Genomic DNA, 26,960 nt, shown 5'->3' with positions numbered 1-26,960 from the left:
AAGCATTTCTTGGCTGTTTACAGATGGATTTTGTTCAAACTTGGTATATACATTAGACATTATGGGACCTTGATGCAAATAATTTTGTTTTTCAGATTAGATTCAAAATGGCCGACTGGCGGCCATTTTGTTTTAATGAATGTGTTTCTCGTGCCATATCTCTGACTTGCTTTCACTGATTATGTTCAAATTTTAAATATTCATTATACATCATGTCATAGATAGACAGATATATTGGTTTGACGATCCTATTCAAAATGGCCAAATGGTGGCCATTTTTGTGCTAAAAAATCATCAAATATCAAGCATTTATGGATGGATTTCGTTCAAACTTGGTACATATGTTAGACATTACAAGTTCCTAATGCACATCATTTATTTTTCAGATCGGATTCAAAATGGCTGTCTGGTGGCCATTTTGTTTTAATGATTGGGCTTCTTAAATGCTTTGACTGATTATATTCAAATTTTATATATTCGTTATACATCATGTTATATATATATATACATGTATTCAAAATGGCTGATTTTGAATGCTGTTCCAGAGCAATATTTCTCAACATGGACAAGTATTTGTTTGACGATCAGATACAAATGTCAATCATTTTAATGTTAAAAAATCATATTCCTGACATGGTTATATTCCAGCTATATTACTATAAACAAAACTATATATCTTAAATTTGATAACTAACTGGGACTGTGCCATGCATGGCTTGTTTTTTTTTAGTTGAGGTGTTTAATAATACTGTACTTCCCCGAGTATAAGCCCAGGGGCCTGAACATGTAAAATCTGGAAAATTAGGGGTGGGCTTATACTCAAGGACCACCTCAGAAAAGATCATTTTTTGAAAGGGTTTAAAATTGTAACCAGCTTCCCAACCACGAAAAATTATCCAAATTGCATTTTTCGTTCACAGCGCCGGTCTCGAAGAAATATTACGTCTTTTTAATTTCCACAACACTTTTTACAATGAAGAAACAAACATGTTCAGGAAAATACACACATTTTATTGCAATTCGATTTACATACCATCTGAATTTACAGTGCAAAAATGAGTAAGGTCTGTGGAAAAACAGTCGAAGGCAAGATCTTTATCTTCGTTGTGGAATGTTTTTGATCGTATGCAAACTCTCGATACAAAGCAATTTCCGCCATGGTGTTTTGCATCATGACTTGACCTGAACAACAGAATAGAAAATGTGTGAACCATGTTCCGTACGTTCGCCAGCCCGAAATTAATGCAAGTTTTCTCATAAAAGCATAAATCAAACTACCGTACCACTCACGATTATTGTGCTATGAAATACACTTTTTACATGCATATTTTAATAAATGTCGTCGATGCCCGGTAAAAACACCATGGGCCTGTACTCTGGGATGCTCCAACTTGTTAAATGTCTAAAAACAGAGGGGTGGGCTTATACTCGGGGAGGGGCTTATGCTCGGGGAATTACGGTATAAACATATTATTAAAATATAATGCAATACAAAGGCTGCATTTATAACAAAATTCTCTTAGATTCAATTTAAAAATTAAAAATGTAACTGTAGTGAATAGTGTTTTGTGTTGAAGTGCCTCCAATATAGCTAGCTTCAGGCGAATAATATTCTCAATATAAAAAAAATTACTTAATCCTTATTTATTATTTGTGTAATTTGTTAACAAGGCACCAACCAACTCAACGAAGAACATACTTTGATGTGCTTTTGGAGTCTTTAACCTGTAATCTAATGTGAATTATGTCAATATTGATTTCAAAATTTTTTGATAAAATGGTTTAGGTCAAAATATAAATATATATAAATAAAATATGTAGGTGGTATGAGTGTTGGGTATTTATATATTTGTTTCCTCCAATGTGACTGTGAAAACATCAAAAACAGCCAATATTTGTAATTAAAAAAAAACGATGTAACTAAGGTATACGTCAATAGATTTTTTTTGTTCAATGGTTACAAGACAAACAATTTGGTAACAAACACTACATTATTCCACCAAAATGATATTGAAGATGAACACTACTTCCTCATAATATGCCCTGTATATAGATAGTAAAGAGAGGATCATTTTATGCAATGAAGCTGAAAAGATTATTCCTGACTTTACTAATCTCACACCTGAAAATAAATTCATAAAAATAATGTCAAATAATAACTTAACAATTCCTCTGACACAATATCTGAAATACAGCTTTGTTATTAGACAGCAGCACCTACTTAGTCATTGACTTTTTTTTTGTTTTATACCTGTTATGTGTTCATTGGGTTCTCGTTTTTATATTCAGTTTATAGTTTTTTGTTGGTGCTTCATTTTACTTTATTATATATTTCTGTTACTAACTTCAATTTAGTCTGTTTTGGTTGTCTTTAAACTATTAGCCATTGTAATTTGATTAATTGTTGTCTGTAATTTGTTGTTGTTGTTGTTGTTGTAACCTTTAACTTCCTTCAGTAGGTTGAGTTAATAAATTGTTGTTGATTCCATGTAATTGGTGAATTGATATGTGTTGAATATTAAATCTATATGTTGACGTGGAACATTATATACTAACATGCGTACGTTATTAATGAGCCATTTGTAGTTTTATGGTGTATCGAGGCTCAGTTCATACTTCATACTGATTATGCTTGAACTCCTCACATAGACCCACAGAACACATCACTTTATGAAAGCTTGGGGACGTATCAAAATCATTGGGGAAACACTTTTATCTATATATTGCTAAATGCTCATCTCGTTTTACCAATTTTTCTACTTGCTCCATAGTTCAGAATCAAAATTTTTGAAAATTCATTTTAAACGGCTAGTACATCCTGTCTATTTTACTATCAAAATGCTGGAAATCATTATTAAACCATATAAAGTGTTCTCCCACACAATTTTCATCTATTGAATATGAATCGCAATTGGGCCAATGCCCAGCTTCTGTTATTGTGTGTGTACCAAATATTTTGTAACTGGTAACAATTAATTGGGCAAATATTGTTATGGGATGACGTGTTATACTCGTAATCAGCTATGTTGTGTCAGATGTGCACCGTATGTGTATAAATGTGTATGACGTAGTTAGGTGTTAATTCCTCAACAGTCTACGATGGAAAAGCTTATGTAGACACATATTGTAGGATTATAGCCGTATGTCCTTAGTTTTATTTAATGAACCGTAATTCCCAACAGCTGATGCTGTTTTGTAGTTGTTTACTATATTTCTTAATTATTGTGGTATTGCATTTTTTTGTCCTGAAATATTAGATAAGGGGACAGACATTGAAACATTTCTAAATACCAGACATGTATGTATTAAATTACCTTGCTAGCAGGATGCCTTCAAACTGTGTTAAACTCTGGGGTCTATTTGCTGACTGTATAGTATTAAACCATTCTGTAAGGCCAATGATTGGGAGCACACCTCCAATAGCAGGATTTAATTGAAGGAAAATACTATACAAGGCTTGAAATTGAAAAAAAAGCCACCATTTAAAGAGCTGGATATATATCTGTCAGGTTTTGTCTGTAACTACCATAAAAGTGTGAACACAAATGTTATTAGTTTATAGATCCTGTTCAGACAATGTCTGAAAATGGTAACTTAACCTCTTGATTGAATCGACTTTGGTGTGTCAGTGTTGTGTATACATCTGTGTGTGTGTGTGTGTGTGTGTGTGTGTGTGTGTGTGTGTGTGTGTGCGTGTGCGCGTGCGTGCGTGCCCACCTGAACCTTTGACATCCCTGACTGATCACATTCAAACTTCTCATATGCATCATATATCTTAATAGTATATCTTAAGAGATGTCTGCACATTTATTTGTTTGACGATCTGATTCAAGATTACTGAATATAATTATTTTTATACTTAAATTTCATCAAAATTGAGCATTTCTGCCATTTTGTTGTTTACTATTGAAAATTGGGAATGTTATGTGTTTTGAAGGCTGAAGTAGTATATCAATTCAGAAAAAACAAAAAAACAAACTCTGCTAGTCCAGTTGAGCTTCAAATTATGACCTGGGACAAGTATTCATGACCTGGTCATTCCACACCCTGTATATATGGGTGATTATTTTGTACAGTGAGACCACATGATAGTTTGTGACTTCTTTACGTTTCTAATAGAGTACCAGTAGATAAAGCTGCAGTTTTGCTCTAGTTTCACTTCCTTTTAAAATTCACAATTCTTTGTGATCTCTTAACTATACCAATTTTATATGTTCGTTGTGATAAAATTCACATTTATGTGATTTAAAGTTGTAGGAGCTATTCAAAATAAGAGAAATCGGGTTAGTCATTGTTGAATGCACTGAGCCTCAATGTGTACAAGGTTGCAGGATGGAATGATTTATGTACCATGAATGAAGGTTGAAAGACACGCCCCCCAAAAAATCATTGGTTGTATAAAATGAAATACAAACCTAGCTACAAACTGATGTTATTTTAAACAGTAATATCAGATTACAGGATGATATTAATACAAGATATTAATAATATCAGATATTCAGCTGTTGGGGTCAAGGCTAAGTGTGTATCTGCAGGTGACAACTGGTTATTGAACTTCACTCGTATGTTAATTGTATGGGAGGACAATGTAGATATGATCTCATTCTGTCCTGCCTTCAGTCAGGTGTATTTATAGACAAATTGAATAAAATTAATCTTTCCAGAATTATCAAAGAACTATTTGCTCCTCACTGAGAAAATATTGTAAAAATAAAGCTTGGGGATCAACCATTTTAAGTCGTGAGGCTAGCTGGAAGAGTTTGACAAGTGCAATTTTTACTTTTCTTTATTGTGGGGGGTGGGTCTAGCTGTAAAAAAAAAATTGTGCTTATTCAATATTATTTGTGTTGTGTTTAGCTGTTAAAATCTAGTATCACAACTTAGAAATACAGGAGTCGTCGTGCATGCTGAGCCTTAAATAAAATATAGAATCATTAGACACTTCTTCATGAATACAGAATCCAAATAGAAGATGACCTGTACTTTATGTCTGAATATGTCAGCTTGTAAACTGTCACCATAATGAAATTGTGTGTGAAAATTGTATTTGTACATGTATAAGTCTCTATAAACACAGAAAAGGTCCTGATCTTAGTGGTGGCGCAATTGTGTTTTTTGTCAAACTTAACATTTATCAACTCAAATGTCACTGGCCTTGGAGGTTTGCTTTGTTGGGTATCGTTCCATATTAATAAAACTTTGTCTATTAATTCATAACTCTGTCAGAAAGGTATTATTGGTGAAAAATTGGAATATATTATTATAGATTATATGCTAAGTTTCAGATGGTTCTGCTGTATTGTCATTACTATGGAGACTATGTATAGGTTTTGTTTCACCCCATATGGTTGTAAAACCGCTAAGTCAGATACTGTGTATTAATGTGCGAATGTATTAGATTGTGTGAATACACAGTGGCAAAATATTTGTTTATGTAATAGCTAGTCCAATTGTTTTGAAATTTTCAAATAATCATATACTGTTTTCACCTTAACCTGTCAGACAGAACTATTGGTGATTGTCCGTCGTCATTCTGTATCCCGTGTCAACGTCTTCCTTCTTTTTGAAAACTGTTATATCTATTGCTTTTATACTTGGTACATATGTTCCTTGGGTTGCCCTCTATATTTTGTGATGATATCTTCAATTCTTTATTTTTTATGAATATTTTTGTAATGCATGTGGCTTGCTGAAAGCCTCTACGGATGACCAAAAGTGTGATCTCACAATTTGAACACCTGTCGCATATTGATTTTGAACTTGAATTTTTCTCTCTTTTTTTAATAGTACAATATCAAAATTCCTATCTTTCAAAGACGGATATGGTTTTGAGATATTTTTACTTCATTGAAATGACCATCATCAAATGTAACACATAACTAAGCATGGAAATACACTAAAAATAGTTTAACTGTTCCAGCTAAATTCTATCTGCCTATCTGGGACAGGTAGACAAGTCCTAATTTTTACTCCTGAAAAAATCAAAAGATCGTTTGTTGTATGAAAACAGCGCTGAATACAAACTTATCCTCACATCGTTTTTTATCTTCCACAACACACCCTTGCATAAAACATTTTATTTATTTTTTCAAGCTTATTTCATTCACAGAAATTAATCACAATGTTGAAAGGCTAGACATAATAATATAATACAATATGTCATGTCAGAATGCCATCTTCATCATCTATTAGCTTATTAACAGGCCTTAAAAGATCTACCTCCTTAAATTTGTTCTTTAGTCAACATGCAAAAACTACAAAAAAATCTGATTTGAAATATGGTAAAAATATATTTGTCTATAGTATTATTAAGTCTTAGCCAGTTATAGTGACATTTCCTGTTTTTGATTTTCTGTATTGTGCATGCCATATGGTGTAGTCATTGTAAAAACCAGGGTTCTAATGCTAGTGCTGTAGGCTAGATAACATCATTGACCCACATGTACTTACAGTCCAGGGTTTATAGACCATCTGTAAACACACAATCTGATGGGGAAAAAACAGTAATCTACCATCGTAGTTATCTTTTCATCTCTAAATTGTATACATTTTTATATAAAGATGTTCCAATTTAAAATGAAAAAGAATTGGCACGTATGAATTAAGTATTCCGTAGTGATTTTACTGTGCAACTTAGTTATCATAATTTATTCAATATAATGACGCAGTAGAGAAAAAAAAAGATGAACAATGCCTAAAACTTGTTTTTTTGAACTTGAAATAACATGTTTAAAATGTTATTCTCTTTAAATGTGATATTTTAAGTGTTTAAACAGTACATGTATTTTCAACATGTCTGGAAACCTGATTGTAAAGGTTGATTTGATGATTCATCCATTTTAAAAAAGGTACATTAAAAAAAACAATTGTGAATTGTGTTCACAAAACACATTAAGTGTAATTAATATGTTGATATGTCTAATTACAGTGCTTTGCTGCTGGTGCTATGAGAAAATGTTTCAGAATGTAAGTATAACATTTTCTGCATGTTTGTATAATTTATTATGAGTTTCAACAAAATGAGGTCACGTTTTTTAAGTCAATGTAGGTCTCATGAATATTTGAGTGTTCTGTATATTTTGCTTCAGCAGTGTGTGAGACATTAATGACACATTCATGATGTTCTATTAATTTTCTTGTGTACTATCATGTTTATTTAAAAATTATGGCTGACAGTTGACACTCAAATACAACAATTTAAATGATTTTTATTTTTTGGTGGTGTTTGTACAGCTAAATTTTTTTTTTTTTTCTCTTCCCACTGTCTGTCACACGTCTCCATAAATATATGGTATCCTATTTGTTTTGTTGATCAGTTTAGTTAATCCAGGGTACTGACATATTTATGCATTCAATAACTTTCAAATCTAGAAACAGATCGAGACAAATGCAGCAATACAATTTTGCAGAACTGGTGTTAACTGGATTGAACATATTAAAGTCCCTTGATCCATAATTCTATAATGTGTCATAAAACGTTTTTTTTCTCCACTTTTCAAATCATATTGACTGTCAGCTTTTATGTTGAAAACTGATTGTTCGTGCCAGGTAGTAAATAAAATGGGCATATAAATGTATAGGTAGTGTAGTCAAGAATAAAAAATTTTTATTATGTTGTCTAAGTGCAGTTTTATGAATAGTGATTATAAATCCTGATTTCCTACAACAATGGTAGTTTTTGCATCTGCACCTGAATTGAAAGCATTGCGGCAGCCTTATGTATACATTCCACTTCCAGGGTTCAAACTGATTTTTAGATTCTTAGCAATTTGTTTAAAAAGCTGATAGTTCTAATAATTGTTGGTCTGGAAACTGTTACTTGAAGGAAATGCATAGTCTGATAGACTACCAAATATGCTGTGCATTAGTTTACATAAATTACAGAGCTGTTTCTGTTGTCAACATTAGTGATATTTTACTGATTCAGTATCCAACAATTGCAATTTTGGGTTTATAAGTTCTTTAGTGTTTGCTCTTTTAATAGAGCAAATACAGTAAGATAATCTATTCATTTTTTTTTTACGTGGAGTCATTTTTGTATTTGCAATGATAGCCACAGACCAGAATTGGGAGTCTGTGTGCCTTTAATGCATTGCGTAAATAATGTTCGATATCATATACATATTGGTCATTTTGAACCTTTCTGGAAATTTAGGAATTCTGATTTTTGTAGTAGCATTGATCATTATGTTGGCTACATGTACCTATTTCATGAATAAAAAAGTTAGCTGTCACATGACTTTTTTTTCCGCCGCCATCTTGGATTTTCGCCATTTTGGGGGGCATTTATTTCTCAGGAGTGCTTTAACCGCTCAACTTGATATTTTTGTGTTTAGTATGTATGGGCAAAGCTTATTTCAAGAAATAATAAAATAATTTTGATCAGTCATTTGTCTGCCCTAACATCTTAGATTTATGAAAGAAAGTTTAGAGCATTTCTGTCTCATGAATGCATTTATAATTTATGACCAAAGCATCTTCTGAGAAACAATGACATGTACATCAGTGGGTACTCATTAAGGTTGACTTTCAACTTTCAAACTTGGACATGACAAAGCTGCTCTGCATCTTTAATTATGTACATGTGTTTGTACAGACTTGTCACATAACCCAACAAAATTTACTTAAAAAATTAAAAGTGAGAATTTATGTTTACTTATTCCATTTCATGTGTAGCATCCGAATTGCCAGAATTCTGTGTTTAATGTGCAATATTTTGATAATAAAACTGTTTCCTTATCATGCATACAGGAAAAAGTTATCTAACTTTGCAAAGAATAATAACTGGAAGAATGCATCTAACTATGTTGCTAAACACTACATTGAGTATGTGGACAGAGATGTTTATTTTGAAGACGTCAAGCTACAAATGGATGCCAAGCTCTGGGGAGAGGAATATAATAGACATAATCCACCAAAGAAGGTAATAATGATGATGAACTTGATTCCAACTGTTTTTCCACGGGTTCCAATTAATTCTGACGGTTTCTCTAAAAAAGTGTGCATATTTGTTGTGTACATTTGTAAATAAATATATATATTGTAATAAATAAATGAGGCAGCTTGTTTCATCAAACAATACATTATTCCCTCTCCCATTTTAAAGTAATAAGCTTTCAAACATTTACTTTCTTGTGAGCCAAAATGAACATTCTGAAAATGTTCACAGTTGATGTCCCTGGTTGGCTGGTTCCCGCCTCAAGTGTCATGGCGTACCAAGCCACAAGAGGCCGGTAACTAGTACTGGTTCTGGCATTCTGATCGGTACATCACTTTCTCGTTGCTTGTTCCATTTCCCTTAGTTACCTGGCGTCAGCGCTTACGCTCGTGGCCGTTCAGGGGTTTCCTTTTGCTTTTGAAAGTTGGGCGAATAAAAAGAATTGTTTCTTTTGTTATAAATTTGCACAGAACATATCAAATCTGTAAATCTAAGCAGGCAGTATGTATGAGCATGGCTTTATTGTAGCATTACAGACACGTTTACGCAAAACGGAACTTGGAATGTTTTCAAATTACGTCACCCAGTCGCGTTCCTTCCGGCCGGAAAACCGGCCCAAATGGAACAATTTGGCGATTACTAGTTACCTGCGTCCTACCTACCATTCGCAAAGGACGCCGGGAACCAGCGAAATGTCCCTGGTTGCTAATGCACTGAACCTTTTTTTATGCACAGACTTTTGCTACTTGTGAAACTGACTTATGCATATTACCCAGTATTTTTACATGAAAACGTTAAATTCATATTATCCAACATTGGTTTCCCTTTTCTCTGTAGGTTGATATTTTTCAGATGAGTGTTTTAGAACTCTCGAATCGTCCCGACAAGCCACTGTACCATCTTGAGCACTTGATAGAAGGGAAGTATACCAAGTATAATTCCAACTCTGGATTTGTGGGAGATGACACGATTCGTTGTACCCCGCAGGTAGGTAATCAGTTATTCAGTGAGCACCAATTCAACATTTAGAACAAAATTACAAAAACAAAAGATATTTTATAATAAGTATCAATCTGCATTCTCATATTACTGCAACCAAACAGTTATAATTTATTTATTCAAGTATAAAGCTCATCAAAAACAAATAATATATCGGTGGTGAAATCAGTGACAGTGACTATTCTGCCTCTTGCACTTGGTTCATTGATGTAGCCTCAGATATCACATATTGTGGTGTACTGTATGTTCTCTTATATAAACATTACTGTATTATGTAGATGGCAAAATCTAATCACCCAATCCTGAACCTAGCATTAAGGAGATGTTGAATAATAGATAAAAAAATAAGATGTAAAGTTGTTAGTAATAAAACTGTCAATACTGTACTCTCATCTCTACAGGCATTCAGTCACTTTACATTTGAAAGATCTGGTCATCAGTTGATTGTGGTTGATATACAAGGTATGTTTTGTTTTTCACATTACCAGCGTGTTTCGGAGTCTGTTACCTTGCATTCATTATAGTTAAAAGATTGGGTAGACAACGTTGCTTGCATGCATGGTTACTCAAATTAATGTGTACAAAAACGAGACACTGCCAAGGTTTAACTAGGCAATTCTTGAGTTGACTGCTATTTATCAAAGAACTTTGAGGGACTCTAGTACACATTGCGACTAGAGAGAGAAATTCAAGTACTGTATCAGTGTATTTTGGGAGAGAAATTCCTATTGAATGTAATCTTATTAGAAACTCGCTAAATTAAAGGGAAATTTCATAGAATTTTTTGAACAATCTTTGACCTATCATTCCCTTCAAGATTGAAATGAATTATGTTTAAAAACCAATGAAAACTTGTACTTTGAATTCAGATAAATCTAAAATGCTTTTGTGCTATTTCTTTCACAAGTATTAAATTAATTTACTTAAAAATGCTGCAAACAATTGTAAATCACTAAATAACATTCAATATAACATAAATTTATTTATTACCAGGGGAAAGTTTTTTTATTAACTGAATCTTAGAGCAATAAATTTGTTAAATTCTGGTAGGAAAGATAAATCTGAGTATTGGCAACACAAACTATGTCTCCTAAAGCCATAGTGCAATCCCATGGGTTGGAAGCTTCCCCTTTAAATTCTATTTTCACTGTGGCACATTTATCTTTGTTTTAAGTATTCAGTTTATTGAATGATAGTTTCACTGTATGTGCAATATCATTTTCTCATTAGGTGTGGGAGATTTGTACACTGATCCGCAGATCCACACATCCAAGGGAACGGAGTACAATGAGGGCAACTTGGGACCCAAAGGAATGGCTCTGTTCTTTCATTCCCACGCGTGTAACAGAATATGCAAGAGTTTGAAATTGACACCATTTGATACATCGGAGAATGAAAAAGTTGTGCAACAGTCTTTGGTCAGGCTGCAGGTTTGTGCACTTGTATATTGGCAACCCAGCACGTAGTCTGGATGGATGGATGGTCGGCCATGTAGCCAGGACCACTGGTTTAGTAGTTGTGCAATAGTTGAATTTTTTATTCTTTGGTTGCTAAGCAGCCAAGTACATAATGGCATCAATTTTGAATATGAAATATATTGTTTTTTTTTTATCATGGAATCATCACAGCTATGTACTTAAGAACATAGCACCAATGGATTAAGCCAACGATAAATCCTTATTTACTTTTTAGCTCCGCTGTCAACTTTGTCGAGCGGAGCTTATCATATGAGTGATTGTCCGTCGTCGTCCGTGTCAATGTTTCACTTTTTCGAATTCTTCTTGAAAACTACAAGCCTGAATGCTTTGATACTTTGATACCTCTCTCAGATTTGTTCATTTCATGATGATATCTTCAATTCTCTAATTTTGGTGAATATTTTTGTCATTTTTGGTAAAAAGTGATATTTTTGACTTCTTGTTAAAAACCGCTAGTCTGATTGCTTTTATATTACACATATAGGTACTACACGTGGTCCTCTGTCAGATTTGTTCATTTCATGATGATATCTTTAATTCTCTAATTTTAGTGAATATTTTTTTAATTTTTGGTAAAAAGTGATATTTTCGACTGCTTGTTAAAAACCGCAAGTCCAATTGCTTCGATATTACATATATAGGTACTGCATGTGGTCCTCTCTCAGATTTGTTCATTTCATGATGATGTCTTTAATTCTCTAATTTTGGTGAATATTTTTGTCATTTTTGGTTAAAAGTGATATTTTTGACTTCTTGTTAAAAACCGCTAGTCTGATTGCTTTTATATTACACATATAGGTACTACATGTGGACCGCTTTCAGATTTGTTAATTTTGTGATGATATCTTCAATTATCTAATTTTGATAATTATTTTTGGTGAAAAGTGATATTTTTGAATTCTTGTTGAAAACAGCAAGTTCTGTTGCTTTGATACTATACATATTGTTCATTTTCTAATGATATCTTCTGTTCTTTAATTGCGATGTGCAATGCTAACAGCGGAGCTATCTCAGCCGACTGGCTGCTTGTTTTTAGATACTTTAATAAGTCACATTGTAGTTCAACTGCTCACCTAAGATTGAGCTAGCACAATCATGTATGGAAAAACTTATATTTTGCTATGATAATGATTGAAATTATGATTTATTCATACCATAAATAAAAAGATTAATTGTAAATGATACCGTAATGTGCCAACTTAAATCCTAGTAACACAGCTCTTCTACTTTTCACCATTGGTAAATGCTTTATGTCAGTACTTATAGTACATTTTATTTGTATTATAGAATTCTGCTGCTACTATGGTGCGTGGATCAGAAGAACAGTGCGTGAGCCCCCGTGTATCTGGCAATATTGACATGACTGGCTACATAACACGTCAACGCACTCTTTCCATGAACTCTACTGACTCATATGACTCACGTAGTCCTGATAACATTCTCTCGCCCATTTCACCAATGTCACCAGGCAGTCCTGATGACATTGAGATGTATTCTCCACCTCCTAGTCCATTTTCATTCACACCACGCCGTATGCGCCATGATAGTGACAGCGGCACACTAACACAGGTGAGCTCAAATGTATCCGACCCGGATTTTCACCCACTTCTTAATAATTCTTCTAACTATGCCTATCGCCATTACTTCAGTCACTTTGCCGATCATGTACGCGGAAATTTAAGGGGTGATGAGGAGCAGAGAAGAAAAATTAGTAAAAACGAAGTAGATGTAAAGGACGATACTTTGACAAATCATGTAAGCGATGTAAAAAAAATTACTTCACAAATATAACAGAATGACTTAATCCTGATTCTTATTTACTTTTTTTGGGTTTTCTTGAATGAACCTCTGCGGTGTTCTGTCCATTGAAAACTAGTTAGAACACCGCACTGGTTGGGATGAATATGCTTGCTTTTATTTAAATTTAAACAAACACTATTATAATAAATTGAACTGCACAACCAAGCTCGGTACTGTATTGCCGTTATTAGAAGCACACTGTCGTTGAAAATTTGACATACTCCTGCTTATGTTTATGTAAGTGCTTGTAATAAAGGAAATAGAGTAGTTTTTTGGGCTAAATTAATTTTTATTGCACGTAAACTATTTTAATCTAGCATGTTAGAGAATACTATTCAAATTCAGCACGGTGTGGGTTATTTTAGCTAACATTTATTTCGTTAAATTCAAGACATAGCCACTTGAACAAAAAATGTTATCCTGAGATAACATATTGTTGGCTATAAATTGAAGTGTCGCTAATGCCAAAATTGACAAAAATGGTACATTTTACAGTATAAGTTGTATCTCTGTGTTCTATAATGGATACCGATATGCATTGATATTACTTTATGTGAAAAAAAGGTAGCAGAACATGTATTTGTCATTTTGACTTACTGACTATTCCATTTTGAACTATACCAATGGCACTACTTTTTTGTAATAATCAGTAATGTCATATGCATATCTGTATCTATGACGGAACATCTCCTCAGTGACTGTATTTTAAAAATATGTTTAAACGAAATGTTTGTTCTGTTGGATAGGAAGAAGAGAAAAGAGCATTCTATGCTAACCAAATGCACCGTCCTTCCTGTGTTGATATTGAAATGCAGTTGCGCCAATTGATGAATCTACGCAAAAAGACTGGTGGTTCCATTCTTGGACAGGTCAGTTTAAATGACACATGACTTGTACTTGTATTGAGGCATAAGTTCCTTTTGTACCCCCATCTCTAAACCCTAGCCCTAACTCTAACACTTACTCCCAGTTACCCAATTCATTTGTATATGCCCTCTTTAGATAACTATAGATGTCCTTTAATAGGAGGGGCATGTACAATTAAATGGGGAGTGCTGGAGGGTAGGGTTAGGGTTGGGGATGGGGGGTACAAAAGGAACTCTTTCCGGTTATTGACTCCAGTGTGTATCTGTTCCACTAATATCTCAAGAACCAATTATCAGATTTCAATGAAACTTGGTACATATATGCTCTGGGGTAATGCTCCAACCTGACTAGTTTTTGGTTGAAATCTGTGCCTAATAATTACCTTATTTGCATATTGATTAGCCAATTTTAATCCCCTCACTTTTTTGTCAAGAACTACCTAACAGGTGTCTATGACTCTTGATACATAGATGGTGTATTTTATGTGTTTATATCTTCTACTTACTAAGTCAACCATACATTGGTATTATGTTTGTCAGTTGCTTTGTATTTATTAAGGATTTATAGATACAGCAGGTCATATTGTTTTTGCTATGTTGAATGTCAAAGTTTTCAGAGCCATTCATATATTTACATGATTTCTTTTTCTTCTTCAAGGTACATCTGGAAATTGCCAAGTATCATCAGAACGGGCGTTTTTCCAAATCATTGACTGATGACAGAGATTTGGAATCTGCTTTGTTCCATCTGAATCAATCGGCAAATTGTGGTGTATTAGAAGGTATCATAGCTGTGAGTCACATCTATCTACAGTTACCAAATGATGTCTTACCAGAGGTGACTGTAAAGGTAAGTGCCATAAAGAGGGGGGGGGGGCAAGGGGGGTAACTGGTACAGTTTTACGGGAAATTAAAGGGGCTTTTTACAATTTACAAGGGAAAAAAGACGTTTTTACAGTTTACAGTGAAAATTGAATGTTTACAGAGAAAATAAAGGTTATTTTACATTTTATGGAAATTAAAAAAGAAAACCTAGAAAATTCTTGTACGTACCGTAAAAAATCATACATTTTCACAGTGTACGAATAAAATATTTGATTGATTACGTTGTACGTCTAGCCTGTGATTACAGAATAACGGAATTTATTTTTTCAATTTACATTGTACGAACAAAAAAATATTGCAATTACTTTGAACGTTGCGCCCCCTCCATAAACAGTATTGTTAATATCATTTAACTAATGGTAACAGCAAACTAGCAGAATAAAAAAGATAAAAATGCTGGATTTTAAATATGCCACAATGGCAACCCAACCTTTTGAATCAACAAATATAGCATGGTAAGAGACTTGATGACGATAGATTTTTGCATGTTTTCAGCAATCTGAGGAGAACACCAATGTCGGTATGGATTACATGGAGATGGCTGCAGAAGCTGGTGACAGAGAATGCATGATATACCTAGCTAAAGCATATGAATCTGGTGATGGACTGGGCACTAACAGGTAGGAACAGCTGCCCCCGTATGAATATGTATGTTTTATCTTGCTACTGGACATTTCGAAAAAATTGTTGAAACCAAAATTATTATCTAACTGTGAGGCCGGTACTGTTGGCTCTTGAGTTGGAATATGCTTTGTCGATTTCAAAAACCCTGTGAAAATATTCTCGGTATTTGTGTAATTAGGTGTTCATATGCAAGCGATTTTCTACAAAAAAACAAAAAATTCAACCAAATTTTGTTAGTGGTTGTCGTAATCTTGTAAACAGTTTGTTTGGCTGTGAAAGTTTGGTATTTGTTTCCTGATTGGTAGGAATCTGAAAAACCTGTTATCAACTTGTCCCTTTAGTTTCAAGTTGTAGCCAAGATGGCTGCCCCCCTTATAGTAAATATCGATAAATTAATCCTATTTATTTTATTATGACTTGTACGCCAGCTGACTGTGCACACATATTGGGTCATAGGTGCATATCATTCTGTTTTTCTGAGATTGCATAATTCAATTCACTATCAGTACAATGATTCTACATACCGAATTTTGGTTGTACATTACATATTTGTGTGATTCAGACAAATATGCCCATTACAGTATATTGCCAGAAATGACTGATCGCATCACAGTACTATCTACACGGCTGGATTGCTGTTAGTGATGGAATTTGGCATTAAATACGGAACCGGGACTGTGAATTGTTTTTGCTTGTTAATTCCCGTTCGAACGCAGTCCGAAAACGGGGACTTATGTTTTGACCTCCGTGTGTGCGTCTGTGCGTGCGTCCGGACCTGTATCTTTGAAATGCCTGGACCAATCACAATCAAACTTCACACATACATCATACATATGCACTTCAATTTGTTTCATGATCTGATTCAAGATGGCCGAATGGCGGCCATTTTTGTGCTAAAAATCATCAAAATCGAGCATTTCCCAGTTGTTTACAGATTGATTTTGTTCAAACCTTGTATATACGTTGGACATTATGGGACCTTGATGCAAATAATTTAGTTTTTCAGATAACATTTAAAATGGCCGACTGGCGGACATTTTGTATTAATCAATGTGGTTCTCGTGCCATATCTCCAGCTTGTTTTGACTGATTATGTTCAAATTTTAAATATTCATCATACATCATGTCATAGATATATTGGTTTGACGATCCTATTCAAAATGGCTGAATGGTTGTCATTTTTGTACTAAAAATTCATCAAATATCAAGCATTTCTGGCATTTATGGATGGATTTTGTTCAAACTTATAACACACGTTAGACATTACAGGTTCCTGATGCATGTCATGTTAATTTTCAGATCAGATTTTATATATTCGTTCTACATCATGTTATATATATATACATGTATTCAAAATGGCTGATTTTGAATGCTGTTCCATTGTATCTCTCAATATGGACAAGTACTTGTTTGACGATCAGATACAAATGTCAATCTTTTTAATGTTAAAAAAATCATATTCCTGACATGGTTATATTCCAGCTATATTACTATAAACAAAACTATATATCTTAAATTTGATAACTAACGGGGACTGTGCCATGCATGGCTTGTTATAGTTGATTTCAGACCAAACTAACTTGTATATTGTTTGTAGTCAACATTTTAGCTTCAAAACAAGATGGAATGAATGATTTCTAAGTTTGATAAAAGTAATTTGTATATTAGCAGATTTTAATTTTTAGCCAGATTATGCAAATATATTTTTGGTCTGTGTGAGAATGTGGTAGCTTTGAAGCAAAAAAAGTAATCCTTGCTTTTGCAAGTTTGAAAATACAGGAAATAACAATCAAAATTGTTATTAGAACAACTATTGGTCAGGTTCACTGGATACTCCTTTTCTAATGCAGAGAAAGAAGCTGGAAGGAAGCCGTTCAATGGTATGAATCGGCTGTTACCATGGCAGAAGAAGATGAAAGTGGAGAGTACAATGCTACTATGGATAATCCAAATCATCTGTTACAAGCTAAACTAGCTGAAATGTTCAGAGAAGGAGGCTTTGAGTTGGAGAAAGATCCTCAAAAAGCAGGTAAGAAAACTGTCAATCTGCAACATAACTTGTCTATGTGATGGCGAAAAGCTGTGCAAGTATCAGTGAATGTAAGATCACCATGCTTAATACAAGTCATTTTGTCATTCTAGCTGTGAGACAGACTTCACAATGTTGTCCTACAATGTGCATGCCATCACACAGTTTGTAGCTGTTACTGCATAGCCTTCCCTCACAAATTACAACATGTCATTGCTGGCTACAATGTGCATGCCATCACACAGTTTGTAGCTGTTACTGCATAGCCCTCCCTCACAAATTACAATATGCCATTGCTAGCTACAATGTGCACGCCATCACACAGTTTGTAGCTGTTACTGCATAGCCCTCCCTCACAAATTACAATATACCATTGCTAGCTACAATGTGCACGCCATCACACAGTTTGTAGCTGTTACTGCATAGCCCTCCCTCACAAATTACAATATGCCATTGCTAGCTACAATGTGCACGCCATCACACAGTTTGTAGCTGTTACTGCATAGCCCTCCCTCACAAATTACAACATGCCATTGCTAGCTACAATGTGCCTGCCATCACACAGTTTGTAGCTGTTACTGCATAGCCTTCCCTCACAAATTACAACATGTCATTGCTGGCTACAATGTGCATGCCATCACACAGTTTGTAGCTGTTACTGCATAGCCCTCCCTCACAAATTACAATATGCCATTGCTAGCTACAATGTGCACGCCATCACACAGTTTGTAGCTGTTACTGCATAGCCCTCCCTCACAAATTACAATATACCATTGCTAGCTACAATGTGCACGCCATCACACAGTTTGTAGCTGTTACTGCATAGCCCTCCCTCACAAATTACAATATGCCATTGCTAGCTACAATGTGCACGCCATCACACAGTTTGTAGCTGTTACTGCATAGCCCTCCCTCACAAATTACAATATGCCATTGCTAGCTACAATGTGCACGCCATCACACAGTTTGTAGCTGTTACTGCATAGCCCTCCCTTACAAATTACAATATGCCATTGCTAGCTACAATGTGCATGCCATCACACAGTTTGTAGCTGTTACTGCATAGCCTTCCCTCACAAATTACAATATGCCATTGCTGGCTACAATGTGCATGCCATCACACAGTTTGTAACTGTTACTGCATAGCCTTCCCTCACAAATTACAACATGTCATTGCTGGCTACAATGTGCATGCCATCACACAGTTTGTAACTGTTACTGCATAGCCTTCCCTCACAAATTACAATATGCCATTGCTAGCTACAATGTGCATGCCATCACACAGTTTGTAGCCATTACTGCATAGCCCTCCCTCACAAATTACAATATGCCATTGCTAGATACAATGTGCATGCCATCACACAGTTTGTAGCTGTTACTGCATAGCCCTTCCTCACAAATTACAATATGCCATTGTATAGTCATTGCTTCTCTGTTTCTATTTTGTGGATTTACATTTGTTTAGTTTATTTTCCTATTTTTCTCAGCTGTACTCTTATTTTTGACTCCCGTGTGCGAAGCACAAAAGGGAGTCTTTGCAGTTACCCTGTCTGTCTGTATGTATGTATGTATGTATGTATGTATGTATGTATGTATGTATGTCACTTTTTTTGTTCCACCGTTATCTCAAGAACCACTAATCAAATTTTACATAGATAATGGGATAATGCGCAGAGTTGATTATGTTTTGGTAAAAATCTATGAATATTAATTACCTAATTTGCATGATAATTTGCTGATTTTTGGCTGTTCCAAGACTGTTCCACTGATATCTGAAGAACCACTCATCGGATTTTGATGAAACTTGGCGCATGGATGCTCTGAACTAGTGCGCAGAATTGATTAGTTTTGGGTAAAGATCTATGAATATTAATTACTCAATTTGCATGATAATTAACTGATTTTAAGCTGTTCCATGACTGTTCCACTGATATTTGAAGAACCACTCATTGGATTTTGATGAAACTTGGCACATGGATGCTCTGAACCAATACACAGATTCGATTAGTTTTGAGTAAAAATCTATGAATATTAATTACCTAATTTGCATGATAATTAACTGATTTTAAGCTGTTCTATGACTGTTCCACTGATTTTTGAAGAACCACTCATTGGATTTCAATGAAACTTGGCACATGGATGCTCTGAACTAATGTGCAGATTTGATTAGTTTTGAGTAAAAAATCTGTTAATATTATTAATTACCTAATTTACATAATGATTAATCAATTTTCGGCTTTTCCACCGATATGTCAAGTACTAATCATAACATTTCAATAAAACTTGGTACATAGATGTCATATGACACTGCACAGACCTGATAGTTTTTAGGGTAATATCAGTACATATTAATTACCTAATTTGCATAATTAATTAATTTTAAACTTTTAATATTTCGAGTAGTTACTTGAGGACTGTGCAGAGACCTGATTAATTTTGGGATAAATAATTGTGCCTATTAATTACCTAATTTGCATAATTAGTTAATTTTTTGCTGTTCTATGGCTGTTGCACTGATGTCTAAAAACCACTCATTGGATTTCAATGAACCTAGGACTATACACCATATTAGTTTTTGGTAAATATTTATGCTTCTTAATCACCTAATTAACATAATTAATTAATACTAATATCTCAAGTATTGATCATCACATTTGAATAAAACTTTGTACATAAATGCTCTAGGACAATAGACAGCCTGATTAATTTTGGGTTAAAATCTGTTCATATTAATTCTCTAATTAGCATAATAATTAATATTTTTTTGGTTCTAATCACAGTTCAATGAAACTTGGTACATTGTGCAGGGGTTATTAGTTTTACACTTAAATCTGTTCATATTAGTTACCTTATTTGCATAATTAGTTTTCTGCGTTTTCATCAACATCTCAAATTCAAATAATTTTGAATTAATTTTTAATGTGTCTTCAATACTCTCAGCACACGAGAGTTCTTTCTAAGCTTTCTTTGATTTTGTACATGATCATGGTTTCACTTCCTGGTCCAAATGTAACATTCACCTCTTTCGCTCTCTCTACAGGAGATCTATATAATGAGGCAGCAGAGGCAGCTATGGCAGCAATGAAAGGAAGACTGGCTAACAAGTATTACATGTTAGCAGAGGAATGCTATGGCGAGATTTCAGATGACGATGCTGAGGGAGAGTAAAAAAAAAAATGGTGACGATGACGACGCAAATGGCGGGAATGATTTGGGGGAGTATCCAACAGACATGTTAGTAACCTGAAGGGCATAGGCATCCACAATCCAGTGTATTTTGTATTTAATCTTCTAAAAGTAACGGGTTTCGGGAAATTCTCATTGTTTATTTAATCCTAGGTAATTATATGTTGTATATATTGTAGCATGTATTCAACATGTAGTTGGCTGTGTAACTCTCTTGTTTTTTCCACCTTTTACAGTAGTCTCCATGGCAACACTGATAGCGAAAGGGTTATACTGTATTACTGTGCAAATGAGACCATTCACTGGTATGTTCAATGAATGTTGATATTACTGGATACACTAGACTGGATTTTAACTGTTTAATATCTACAGATAAATGTTATTTGATTCAATTCAATTCTGACAACATTGCATAGCTACGTCCTTTGTTGGCTGGTTTCTTTGTTTAGCACCGTGGACGAAGAATGTAGCTCTGTTAAATTTAAATGTTCTCATATTTGAAAATTTTAAAACTTTCTTGATGATTAATTAACTAAATGTCATGGTTACGATGAATCCAAAAGGTATTGTAAATAAAAACTTAAAAATAATCAAAAGTACAAAAAGATAAAAATTTACTGTAAATATTTTATTTTTATTACATTGCTTGGTGTACACTGACAAGGGCATTTATTTATAATTTTTATAACAATTTTAAATGTTTATACATTGTTACTTTTATAGTATAGCCCGGAGATCCTTGATCACTTTTTTCCTTTATTTGTTTTTGTTTTATTTTTTGCGAATGTTGAGAAAATTTAGTACATGTTCATCAGTCATTCTGGTTGTACAAACCATGCACTGAGTAATTCAGTCTTGTCCTGATTCATACTTGTAAAAGTCAATTTTAGTGTACTCAGTCATGTATATTCCAACACTCAAAGTCATTTAGATAAATTATTCATAACTAGTTCAGCATTTAGTAATCGCTATGAACAAGGAAAAACTTGAAACCCAAACCAAAAATAGCTTATTACCAACCGATACATCATTTTTTTTAATCGGATAGTCTTATCGTTCTTGTTTTGTGAGCATGAGCATTGCCCTCATGATTTTAATATATTGCAATTTAGGTAATTCATTCATGTTTTAGGGGTGGTTGAAATAAAAAAAAAAAAATGCTTCATCTCAAATGGACATAACTGCTCAAAAGTACAACCAGAATAACTAATACGTTTGGCTTTTAAAAATGCCTAATTCCATTCTGTCAAGTTTATGTCTAAGCACTTTAAAACTTTTAGGATTTTTAGCATATTTTTAACAAAATTCTGATGCAATTTACAACTGTTTGTGCAACAATAATAACAAGTTAATTAATCATAGTTAAAATGATCTTCAGGCTTTAATACAAAATGAAGATATCATTTATGTAATTAGTTTGTTTTGTTAAAATGTATATAACTTAACGCAATACCAAGGATTCACTTTTACCAAGTTGACTATTTTAATATTCCTTCTGAAAACACATTACGTTATTGTTAGTACGCTGTTCCAATTTGGGCACTGATGTTATGTTCAAAACCTTCATTTGTTAGATAGTACATATCTGTGAAAATTAGAAAGATTTGATCAGTATATTGTTCGTATGTGTGTTTTGGTTTCTGTTGTAAATAATTTTGTATTTTTTTTTGATCTATTGAAGACGCTTTGTATGTAAGTGCTATATACATATTTGTTGTCATGGCGATGACATGTTTAATGATTCTTGTTTTTATGGATAGTACTGAGATTAAAAGTACACAGATTTAGTCATCAACCTGAGTTGTTGAATGCATAGGTTGGCAGCAGGTAATTAATAATGTCTGTTTGTCTGTCTGTCAGTGTGTAGTTCATTATTGCTATATTAGTGTACTTACATTTCGGCAGTCTATTTGTAAGATTGAATATTGGTTGAAGAATTTGTACACCTTCATTAACTGAGGCATCTGATTGGCTAGTGATACGACCATTCAGACCATTCGTATATTAGTGTAACTACGAGGCTAGTGATTAGGTTTTAGTGTCACGTGATGCACTTCAGCCAAACGAGATGCAGTCAGAAGGTGGATGTACTCAATCTTTAGCCATTATGTACGAATTTGTTAAAAAAGTTAGAAAATTAATTCACTTAGCATACTTTTGCTTATTTGTTTTAAAGAGTTTATTGAAATAAAATAGGTTACTGCCAGATAAATGCTAATGGAAACAGTGAAAAATGTAGGGTATTGCAAAAACATATTTGCCAAAAATAACTATTGTAGCGGCCAATTGTAGGCTTTGCTCAAAAACAAAATAAACATTCATTTACAGTTACTTTGAGATAAACAAAAAGTAGTTCATCTAAAGCCTTAAAAAAATATTAAAAGGTTTGAAAATTGAGAAAAAAAATACTATGAATTAAGTTTTATAAAGCTCTGGTATTTGTGACGTGATTGTGAGCATGTTATTCCTAAATGAGTACTACAGTCAAACCTGTTGATAGTGACCACCACAAGCTTTATAGACAGGTGGTCTTAATATAGAGTTTGAATAATTTGTGAATAAACATGTGACAATAATTTCTCAGTTTAATAGGCAGATGTGTAAAGCACTACATAGAATTTATAGACTGGTTTATTTGTCCAAACTGATGCCAGAATGAATTCACTGGTCACATTATACTGTTGGTCTTTATGTAACTGGTTACTTCAAATCTCATTGGGACTGCCCACTGATGTACAGTTGGTCTTAATAAAAAATAATCACCAGCACAGGTTTGACTGTACTTTGAAAATGACTTCTTCACTTTATTCATGCATTTATTCTTTACCTTGAAATTTTAAAATAAAATGTATTTTAAAGTAGGTGCCAATTATTGGATTTTTTTTTTGATAGTTTTAAGAATTCATTGTTCTATAAATAGATTTTATTCTTGTATGGCTGATTATATATTGTCATCAGATTCATAATTGTTAAAATGGCAAAAAAGAAAAAAAAAAAGTATGTACAATGTTCTTACATTGACTAATGCCTTAATATTTCATTCTCAATTATATCATCATTTTTTGTTTTTGACATGTTTTATAATCTTGTTGATTTTTTGGAACATCTTTCCTTTTGCAGTGCACTGTAGTAGCTGAAACGTGGACGGATGAAAAACACCTACCCGCCCACCGATTTTCTAAGTAGCCAATTTTTGCATATTAATTATTTGGCCATCTTGAATACATTACAGAAACGTTTGGCATTGTACATATTTTAAAACACATTTTGATCTATTGTTGGGTTATATTGAGTTCATGTTAGAATTTAAAAGTTTGATATAAATATAGGATTGTCAGCGATAACTTTCAAGAGTATCAGCGCTGTTTTCTTTTCAATAATATAAGTAAACTAAATCCCTAATTGTTGTTCATCAAAGTACTATGTATTGATGGTCAATTTCAATCTTTCAACTAAGTAGACTTGTTTTACCATATGAGAAGGCCAAAAAAGTCCCCCTCCTCTTCCAATAAAAAAGATGTTTCTTACCATATAAGGGTAAATTGGGCCCCTAGATGTATCAAGCGTACACACCATAGTGATCCTACAAAGACTACTTGAATCCACAAGCATAGATTAATTATCAGTTTTCTTGTACTTTGTATATTGTAATGCATGCAATGATTGGCACAGTGAAAATTAACCTTAAACTGTATGTATTGAACAAGTGATCAATGGTCACATAGTAGTATATATAGTATTTGATTATCTCATTGGGTTACTTAAATATTGGTTGTGCTTGTGTGTTGAGTTTTGTTAAACCGAATAAGTAATTTTATTGTTTGTTCTTTTGTTCGAAAAATTCATAAATTAGTGTGACAAATTCCCATTCACTGATGCACCAGTTAAACTTGAATTGTTAAAGATCGGCAAAAATGCCCACACTAAATTATTAATACTACTTAAGCTAGTAACAGGGGTAAAATAAGTTCCAACGTTGTGATTCAGACACTCAAAAACGTACTTAAGCATATTACCTATATAACAACCTATACATCATGTGAATATGGCAGCAGTACATGTACTGTACCTATGTTTAATTACCTAACGATTCATTTTGCTTTTGTGCCTTATTTTGGCTATACCAACTATTTTGAAAATGCCATTTTTTAACATTTCAGTAACACGATTGATTGACACATGTTGGACGTAATGATGTATGCTAGAGAATAGTGTCTCGGTTTTTCTTTACCTGCCGTTGTTTGCTAGCTAAAACCATGGAGGTAAAAAGATTCCTTTCTAGCTCCATGCTACAACCAAATAACTACAGACATACTACAGTATCATGTCTGTCTTGTTTTGATCATCACTGGAAAACAAAGGCTGTTATAACATCCTGTGCTATTGACAGATCAATCATTTTTTTCAATGGTCAGATTAGTCCAAAAAAAGCGCAATAACGAAAATGGCCATAAGGTAATCCCTTAGATAAAGATTGGTACAGCATTTGCACTACCATATTTGCCTATATTTAAGCTTTCAGATGATGTATGGGTTGTTATAGTAGCATGCTCAGTATTTAAGCTTGTTTTCCCTCTGTTTCTACCTTGTCCCCACTATGCATATGGGCTAAGATGCTTTTTATTTCATTATAGACCTATAAGATGCATTTACTTCACCACCATCTCATTGCTGGCCAATGAAAGATGTTTGCATCATATAGTTGCCAATCAAAAGATTTGTTAACGTCATTATCTCATTGTTGGACAGATGTGTTAACATCACTACCATCTCATTGTTGGACAATCAGAGACATGTTAACATCACAACTATCTCATTAGCCAATCAGAGATGTGTTAACATCACTACCATCTCATTATTGGCCAATCGGAGATTTGTTAACATCACAACTATCTCATTAGCCAATCAGAGATGTGTTAACATCACTATTATCTCATTATTGGCCAATCAGAGATGTGTTAACATCACTATTATCTCATTATTGGCCAATCAGAGATGTGTTAACATCACTATTATCTCTTTGTTGGCCAATCAGAGACGTGTCTTTGATGGATGACATCCTTTGTGTTTTGGCTCCATATGATATATCTACCACATACTCTTATTATCAGGAAAATTAATTACCTGTGTTTGGTGCGCATGTTTTGTGAGTTGTACATTAGAATAATAATTCTGTGTCTTTCTTAGTTCGTTTTAAATCATTTGTGTTAAGAGATGAAATGATGTCGTTTATACTAAGAGTGACATGCACAAGTGACGGAGTTTTATGTGCATTGCAGCACCTTGTCAATTCCTGATATTTAACAGCTTTGGTGAAACAGCTGTATGATAACCTTCCCACCCCTTCTATACGCTGGTATATTTTCTATTCTATTTGCATACAAATGTATTGCTATTATTGAAATGAATGGTACTGGTGGAATCGTATTTATTTATAAATATTATACGATCTTGGTACCCAATGTCGCACTCCCAGCACTATGAACATAGATACTGCTCCAACTTTGGGTTTGTAAATTTATCTTGATTGCTTTGGAGGATCTTTTTAATTTCAGTGTCATGTCTACTAGTTATCTTGGTTACTGTTTTTTTTTATCTTTGTGATTATGCTGTCTGATGAATTGACAACTTGCATCACTTGTACATAAGGTTTTCCAAGGAATGAATGTGCAAGGGTAACGTTATGTAATGTGCTCTTTACTTTCAAGGAAAATAAAATGGTGACTTAAGTCACTGATAAATTCTATCAATTGTTGTTGCTTCATTCTTTTAGGGTGAGAATGTTTTGAGAAACTCAAAAATCTGATGACATTTTCTTCATACTTTCAACATTGTGGATCTGTGCCATAAAGATACCGACAATTAGCAAACAATTGATGAATAACCAGTCATTTTTGGAGATTATCGGTATTTAGGCCAAACTTTTTTATTCCTTGTTTCGCAAGTTTTTATAAGGCAATTTTTTTGAGGAGGGCGAAAAAAAAAAAAATTCTTTTTTTCCCATTAGATTTGTGTGATTCTCAAAGAATTGTAAGTGAGATCATTGATCGGAGAGAAGAAATGAAATAAAATTTTATTCCATGTATAACCTTGTTTCTCATTTGCGCGAGACTTCGGTACTTTGATCATGATACTCCCACGAAAATGCAACTTTG

The 26,960-nt window shown here is 33.7% G+C and overlaps 1 protein-coding gene across 2 annotated transcripts in view; it reads left to right on the top strand.

Moving 5' to 3' along the window:
* Nucleotides 1-26,551, top strand: part of LOC100376880 (eukaryotic elongation factor 2 kinase-like) — a 33,031-nt gene extending 6,480 nt beyond the window's left edge. The window contains exons 3-13 of one of the 2 annotated variants that reach the window (XM_006818378.3): nucleotides 6,929-6,966; nucleotides 8,752-8,923; nucleotides 9,776-9,925; nucleotides 10,339-10,399; nucleotides 11,168-11,367; nucleotides 12,703-12,984; nucleotides 13,962-14,084; nucleotides 14,740-14,931; nucleotides 15,462-15,586; nucleotides 17,441-17,619; nucleotides 20,660-26,551. In XM_006818378.3, the coding sequence (XP_006818441.1) occupies nucleotides 6,929-6,966; nucleotides 8,752-8,923; nucleotides 9,776-9,925; nucleotides 10,339-10,399; nucleotides 11,168-11,367; nucleotides 12,703-12,984; nucleotides 13,962-14,084; nucleotides 14,740-14,931; nucleotides 15,462-15,586; nucleotides 17,441-17,619; nucleotides 20,660-20,787 (1,650 nt within the window). In that variant the 3' untranslated portion in view covers nucleotides 20,788-26,551. Of the gene's footprint in view, nucleotides 1-6,928; nucleotides 6,967-8,751; nucleotides 8,924-9,775; nucleotides 9,926-10,338; nucleotides 10,400-11,167; nucleotides 11,368-12,702; nucleotides 13,171-13,961; nucleotides 14,085-14,739; nucleotides 14,932-15,461; nucleotides 15,587-17,440; nucleotides 17,620-20,659 lie in introns of both variants that reach the window. The other variant, XM_078010565.2, reaches the window with a different exon arrangement.
* The last annotated feature ends 409 nt before the right edge of the window (nucleotides 26,552-26,960 follow it).

The sequence above is a fragment of the Saccoglossus kowalevskii genome, chromosome 8, assembly GCF_978046115.1.
Source record: "Saccoglossus kowalevskii chromosome 8, keSacKowa6.1, whole genome shotgun sequence".
NCBI classification, from domain to species: domain Eukaryota; kingdom Metazoa; phylum Hemichordata; class Enteropneusta; family Harrimaniidae; genus Saccoglossus; species Saccoglossus kowalevskii.
Note: the sequence above shows the minus strand (reverse complement) of the source record. Positions and strands in the feature narration are given on the sequence as shown.